The 7,936-nt window shown below is 39.8% G+C and overlaps 1 protein-coding gene across 1 annotated transcript; it reads left to right on the top strand.

Moving 5' to 3' along the window:
• Positions 1–6,770: 6,770 nt before the first annotated feature.
• On the top strand, positions 6,771–7,724 carry LOC122921317 (olfactory receptor 6N1-like). Its single transcript, XM_044271293.1, has one exon. It carries the CDS (start codon positions 6,771–6,773, stop codon positions 7,722–7,724), a length of 954 nt encoding a protein of 317 aa, XP_044127228.1.
• Positions 7,725–7,936: the final 212 nt, after the last annotated feature.

The following is a 7,936-nucleotide window of genomic DNA, read 5'->3' as shown; positions in this document are numbered from 1 at the left end:
TTGACTTGGCTCAGTCAAGCATGAATATTTAGGGAAGGGGGAGAAGGGAGAAAGTCTTTGCAAGACTCCTCTGGCAGAGGCTTATCTTATTTAACAAAAATATTGAGCAATTGAGTCCAACTTAGGGAGGCCACACACATTTAATGGGTCATTCGGCAAACAACTATGTCTCCTGACTCCCGCCTGGCTCTCCCCTACACATCCACGTTAGGTTTAGCTACATGTGTATATGTATGCAATAGGAAGATGGGAGAAGAAGACGTTGCCAGACAGCTCCCGTGGCAGCTTATTTCTAAGGAGAAGAAAACGATCAGGTGAAAACATTCACTTCACCCAATCCTTCTTTCCACTGATATCATCTGTTGGGGGAGAGTCGGGAGCTCCCCATACACATCACTCTGAACTAGTTAGTCGATTCGGCTGACAATACACATGTGTATGGGGACCTTTAATCCTTATCTCCCCTGACATCAGCCACTGAGGTACAATTGGCAGACCTCCATACACATTGGATGGTCAGCCGAAATCGGTGGCTTGGACAATACACATTTAATGTGTATGGGCAGCTTGACTTGTATAGAACTGGCCACTATAATTGAGAATTAAAAGGGTTTTCCAAGATTCTGATATTAATTACCTATCCTCACGATGTTCCAACTGCTTTTTTTTTATATAGGGTGAGATCAGCCCCACCTAGTGGTGGCTATGAATATGAGCTATTAGAACCACGTGCATACATATACAGTAAAGGTATACATCACACAGAAACATATCCATGCACTTTCTTTTGGATGCTGCACATGTGACCAATGAACATGATGTCACCGGCCTAGGAAGAGTACACAGTGCAGTCCGGAGCTCCACAACCTCTTCAAACAGCTGATCAGAGGGATGCCATGAGTCAGACCTCACCGATCAGATATCATAATCTCAGACAATCCCTTTCATTTCTCATAAATTACACTCATTACAACCTTTTAGAATTCTTCTATAAATAGACATGTACAGATTTACCTTGTTTGTATGTTTTTTTGTATTGACCTCACTAATTATGCAATTAATAAGAAAGATACAAACTTTCAGCACCTGTCGCTATCTCAAGAGATTTATTTTCTCATTTCTTCTCTTCTCTAGGGGGTTAAGGAGTTTGCTTCAGAGATTATTAAAAGAGGGAGACTCTAGGATATGGCCCATGTATTACTGAAGGGCTCTGCATCACTAATAACTGGAGTTCTTTGTTTCAGGAGAAGATCCACCTCTAGAAATTCAATGCAAGACTTATTGGAATCTATATAACTACTGGTGCTTCTGCTTCTTCATGGACACTGACTGGTTTACAATATTTCAATAAAAATCATAATTCTAAAAGGTAAGCGCAGTAATAATTGTCCTTTTAAGGCCTCATGCACATGACCCTTTACATTTTACAGTCCGCAAACCATGGATCGGCAAAATACTGTTACCGGCTATGACCATGACAGATTTTCCTAACTTTCTTCACTAGAGCTGTCTATTTGTGTGCGTGTAACGAACAAGAATAGGACATTTGTGGTTTAGCTCCATTCAGTGCTGCTAAACTCTGAGTTGGCCTGTAGTATTAAAATGGAAAAACTGCAACAGATTGTTGACATTGTCTAAATTCGTCATGTGAACTAGGCGTAAAAAGTAGAGCACATGAGTGGGGGAACAAAAAGCATATGCTGCAAAACAAAAAGTACAGTCATGTTTACTAGGCGCTCTCTAGGACTTAGTTTTTTATGATCTTCCTCAGGAAAGTTCCTCAATAACAGATCAATGAGGTGCGATAGCTAGCACCACCACAGATCAGCTGTTTTGGGAAGTCGCCAGCCATGGAAACTATACAGTATACAGAAGGTTCTGTGTAATTTCCAGTGCTAGTCTACTATGGGCCAGCTCTGATGAATTTGAATGGGAGCTGAGTTGCAGTAGGACAGCACAGTTAATGCACAGTGGATGGAGCCTTCTGTTTCCTATGAACATATAGATTTTGGAGCCTGTTGCTTTCTAAAACAGCTAATCGGTTGGGGTGCTTGGTGTTGGATACCCACTTATATGATATTGCTTACTTATCCTGAGAATAGGTCATGAATATCTCAGTTCAAGAAAAACTCCTGCAGATAATCTTTTCCACCTTGGCATGCAAACATGGGATCCACTACAATATCCTTGTCAAAGATAGGGATTCCTATCATGTCTTAGGTTCTAATGGACATTCTTTAATATGTGAACATTATCTCACATTTATTAACATACTGTATTTAGACTTAGGCACGGTGCTAGATCTCCTTACAGCACCCTGCCTAAGCCACAATTAAAGCATCACCTCCAGCCAGTCAGAATCCTAGTCTATCCTAAGCACCCCGACACTGCTGTCTACAGATGGATATCTGGCTTCGCTATATTCCTTTCTCAAATTCCAAAGCTTGCTAAAAAGTTGGATTTCAACTCATAGAGAGCTACTTCCACAAGGTGGCATTAGCAAGATGTTTTTTTCCTACTTGGGTGATACTTTTTTTTACACATATTTAGGCTGTGTTGTATGTGGTTTCTTAAGGCTATAGTTTTACTATAAAGAAAACCATGTTACAAATCCCACATATTGTGTTTCTAATATAAAAGCTCAATGGACTATATTAAATTCTGAAAGTAGTCAAAGGCATGTACATTTTCAATCCAAGTACAAACCGGATTCCCAAAAAGTTGGGACAGTATACAAATCGTGAATAAATACTGAATGCAATGATGTGGAGGCGCCAACTTCTAATATTTTATTCAGAATAGAACATAAATCACGGAACAAAAGTTTAAACTGAGAAAATGGACCATTTTAAGGGAAAAATATGTTGAATCTGAATTTCATGGTGTCAACAAATCCCCAAAAAGTTGGGACAAGGCCATTTTCACCACTGTGTGGCATCTCCCCTTCTTCTTACAACACTCAACAGACGTCTGGGGACCGAGGAGACCGGTTTCTCAAGTTTAGAAATAGGAATGCTCTCCCATTCTTGTCTAATACAGGCCTCTAACTGTTCAATCGTCTTGGGCCTTCTTTGTTGCACCTTCCTCTTTATGATGCGCCAAATGTTCTCTATAGGTGAAAGATCTGGACTGCAGACTGGCCATTTCAGTACCCGGATCCTTCTCCTTACGCAGCCATGATGTTGTGATTGATGCAGAATGTGGTCTGGCATTATCTTGTTGAAAGATGCAGGGTCTTCCCTGAAAGAGATGACGTCTGGATGGGAGCATATGTTGTTCTAGAACCTGAATATATTTTTCTGCATTGGTGGTGCCTTTCCAGACATGCAAGCTGCCCATGCCACACGCACTCATGCAACCCCATACCATCAGAGATGCAGGCTTCTGAACTGAGCGTTGATAACAACTTGGGTTGTCCTTGTCCTCTTTGGTCCGGATGACATGGCGTCCCAGATTTCCAAAAAGAACTTCGAATCGTGACTCGTCTGACCACAGAACAGTCTTCCATTTTGCCACACTCCATTTTAAATGATCCCTGGCCCAGTGAAAACGCCTGAGCTTGTGGATCTTGCTTAGAAATGGCTTCTTCTTTGCACTGTAGAGTTTCAGCTGGCAACGGCGGATGGCACGGTGGATTGTGTTCACTGACAATGGTTTCTGGAAGTATTCCTGAGCCCATTCTGTGATTTCCTTTACAGTAGCATTCCTGTTTGTGGTGCAGGGTCGTTTAAGGGCCCGGAGATCACGGGCATCCAGTATGGTTTTACGGCCTTGACCCTTACGAACAGAGATTGTTCCAGATTCTCAGAATCTTTGGATCATGTTATGCACAGTTGATGATGATAGATGCAAAGTCTTTGCAATTTTTCGCTGGGTAACACCTTTCTGATATTGCTCCACTATCTTTCTGCGCAACATTGTGGGAATTGGTGATCCTCTACCCATCTTGGCTTCTGAGAGACACTGCCACTCTGAGAAGCTCTTTTTATACCCAATCATGTTGCCAATTGACCTAATTAGTGTTAATTGGTCTTCCAGCTCTTCGTTATGCTCAAATTTACTTTTTCCAGCCTCTTATTGCTACTTGTCCTAACTTTTTGGGGATTTGTTGACACCGTGAAAATTTGAATCAACGTATTTTTCCTTTAAAATGATACATTTACTCGGATTAAACGTTTGATCTGTCATCTACGTTCTATTACATATACAATATTGACATTTGCCATCTCCACATCATTGCATTCAGTTTTTATCCACAATTTGTTTAGTGTCCCAACTTTTTTGGAATCCGGTTTGTATTAGACCATAAAATACTATATTTATAGATGAGCGAATTTTTCAAAAACTCAGTTCGGCCGGTTCAAACTGACCAAATAACTCAGTATGAATTGTGATGAACGAACATCGGCCGGGACGTTTCGCATTTGCGGCCGGCCCCATTGACTTTTATTGCAGGCAAATCTGAAAAACCTTCAGGTCATATTTGCAGCTACCAAATACTTACTAGAAGTGCACAAATAGTCCCACAACATGGACAGTGATATATCAGAGGGGGATCATTGGCAAAAATTCCCACAAAAATTATGTATTTTAATCAGGGGCCATTTTTATGCGTCTTAAAGGGAAACTCTTAAAAATGTGCCCAGAAGAGCCACGGGAGTATGGGCTCTAAAAATTAGGCATTCACCTGACAGAAAAGAACTTGTGATGATGTGGCTGGAGGTACATTAGTCGGTCACTGGATAAAAATTCGTAGTCAGGGAGAGCTGAGCATAGGAAGGGACATTGAGTGTAGGGAGTGTAACTTAAAGGGAACCTGTCACCTGGATTTTGTGTATAGAGCTGAGGACATGGGTTGCTAGATGGCCACAAGGACATCTGCAATACCCAGTCCCCATAGCTCTGTGCGCTTTTATTGTGTAAAAAAAACGATTTGATACATATGCAAATTAACCTGAGATGAGTCCTGTACGTGAGATGAGTCAGGGACAGGACTCATCTCAGGTTAATTTGCATATGTATTAAATTGTTTTTTTGACACAATAAAAGCACACAGAGCTATGGGGACTGGGTATTGCGGATGTGCTAGCGGCCATCTAGCAACCCATGTCCTCAGCTCTATACACAAAATCCTGGTGACATGTTCCCTTTAATATATGTTCGCATGTTCGGCAAATTGTGAACGCGCAAAGTTTGCCGCTAAACGACTGCCTGGCGAACCTCAAGGCCATCTCTAAGTCTGAACTCAGCCTTACAGGTCGATGAATCTGCTTGATTAAACGCTTATACAAGTAGAGCCCCCAACAGAGTTGAAAGGGTGTCAGCAGTAAGTTTATGTTGACGTCACTGAAAATATAACTGCACCGCTGAACGTCAAATATATTTTACTTTTGCCACTAATACACAGCAAAAAGGGCTTTAGAACATATATCTGCACCGCTGAACAGCAAATATATTTTTCTTTTGACACTAATGCACGACAAAAATGGCTTTAGAACATATAACTGCACCGCTAAACGGCAAATATATTTTTCTTTTGCCATTAAAACACGACAAAAAGGGCTTTAGAACCTATAACTGCACAGCTGAATTGCAAATAGGCCCTTATTTATTCCACTTATACACGCCACAGAAGGCTTTAGAACATAGAACTGCACCACTGAACGGCAATATATTTTATTTTTGCCACTAATATACGACAAAAAGGGCTGTAATTTTAGCACTTTACCACACAACGGCTAATAAGCCCTTTTTTCCGAATAATACACGCCAAAAAATGCTTTAGAACATATAACTGCACCGCACAAGGGCAAATAAACCCTGTTAATGGCTGTATCAAACAGCACTTGCACCCAAATAACAATAACGGTTTGCTGGAATTAGAGAGCTGTATAATGGCAATTTGGAACCCCAGTCAGTTTAGCAAGGTGTAATAGGATTGTTCCTATTACCCAGGCTGTAACCTCCCCTACTGAACCCTGTTCTACATAATTGCTGTGAAATGATTCCTCCTAATGCTTTCCCTACAGCTTGAATAATCTTTCCCTGCACTTGTAAATAGTTTTTTTTAGCACAATGAAGTCTTTCCTAGCACTGTCCCTAGCGCCTGCTGACATCTCCCTGCACTAAGTACACTGGAAAATGTCAGAATCCAAGATGGCTGAGGCTATTTAAAGGGCTGTGACAGCGCAGGGCTGGCTGGCTGCTGATTGGCCTCATACATGGCATTATGGGTGATCCAGCTTTCCAGAGTTCCTTGCTCCATGTCTTCACACGTGCAGCAGCCATTTTAGGAAAAAATGTGATTCATTACCACGAAGCATGAGGAAATTTGGATTCGGTGCGAATCAAATTTTTCCTGAAATTCGGATTGAATTCCACTTTGTCATCTTTGATTCGCTCATCTCTCTAACTATATTTTATTTGCTTTCTTTTCTTTTTTTTTTATACTAGTAATTACTGTATTTCATGCATTTTATACCATTTATTTGTTTCAGATATGGTAAGGTCTACACATATTTCCTAAAGCTTATTAAGAAGACTGTCTTCAGAAGGTATCACATTAAGTATCTAGATAGATCAAAAAATAATTTAACATATTCAAGATTTTTATTGACTGTTGATATGATGGACCAGTAAACTTCTTCAAGACTTGTTGGAAACTCAGTAAGCAAAACATACATTATGGCTTAGACCAAACAGGTATCCAGCAGTAATCTAATCATTCTTCGTCCACTGTATGTTTGATATTTACCAGTTGAATGGAAAGTATGACTGTTAATACAACTGTATTTGAATTAACAATGATAGGTTTTTCTGAGGTGGGCCACTTTTGGCCTTTGTTCTTCTTTTTATTATTAATTATTTATTTTCTTACTATTTCTGGAAATGTGTCGATATCAATATTAATTCTGGCTGATAGACATCTCCACACACCAATGTATCTGTTCATCTCTATGTTGTCCTTCCTTGAAATATTTTTCACCACTGTCACCATTCCTTTTATGCTAACGTGCCTGTGGAGGGGCCAGGTACAAATCCTGTTCAATCATTGTGTGCTACAAATGTACCTTTTGCACTCGTTGGGCATTACACAGAACTATTTGCTGAATGTCATGGCTTATGATCGTATGGTAGCTATCTGCAACCCACTTCGGTATCACACCATAATGACTTCTAAGCGTTGCACAATTTTGCTTTCCAGTTGTTGTCTTCTTGGGTTCACAAGTCCCATCGTCCATCTTCTATCAGTCTTACAATTGCCCTTATGTGGTCCTAACACAATCAACCACATCTTTTGTGATTTAGCTCCGCTTTTGAAGATGGCTTGTACAGATATTCATTTCACCTTCATCCTGAACTTCTTGATTAGTCTCTGTATTATAAGTTCCACCTTTTTCTTTATTATTGTCACATACATAAAGATAATATTCACTATTCTGAGGATGAGCTCGATGGATGGACGTCAGAAGGCCTTTTCTACATGTGCTTCTCATCTTACCATGGTTCTTCTCTTCTATGGCAGTCTAGCTTTTATTTATATCAGGCCCAAAGTAGAATATACCCAAGAGTATGATAAATTAGTGGCAATCAATTATTCTGTGCTCATCCCGTTCTTGAACCCCATAATCTACAGTTTCAGAAACAAAGAAATTAAGCGCACCTTTAAAAAGCTTCTGAAAAGATTTAATACAATATTTATGCCTCCAATAAAACTGCTATAATGAAACCATCATGACATGTATGACCTTGGCATACAAATTTTAATTTACATTGTAGATTTTTTTTAATAATAAACTTGTTTTTGATTCAAGGTTTATTGTTTCTATGGATAGATGATCATGTAGTGATGTTATAATGACAGGTTTTTAGTGTGTTAAAATATTTGTTTTTCTTCTGTACTGAATGTTTATAAACAGTTCAGTCTCAAAGGTTG

The sequence above is a fragment of the Bufo gargarizans genome, chromosome 11 (genome assembly GCF_014858855.1).
Source record: "Bufo gargarizans isolate SCDJY-AF-19 chromosome 11, ASM1485885v1, whole genome shotgun sequence".
Taxonomy (NCBI): domain Eukaryota; kingdom Metazoa; phylum Chordata; class Amphibia; order Anura; family Bufonidae; genus Bufo; species Bufo gargarizans.
The sequence above is the reverse complement of the archived record's forward strand: the minus strand, read 5'-3'. Positions and strand labels throughout refer to the sequence as shown.

What these genes read in the sequence shown, in the direction of transcription:
- LOC122921317 (XM_044271293.1), top strand. Translation starts at nt 6,771, where the DNA reads ATGACTGTTAATACAACTGTATTTGAATTAACAATGATAGGTTTTTCT.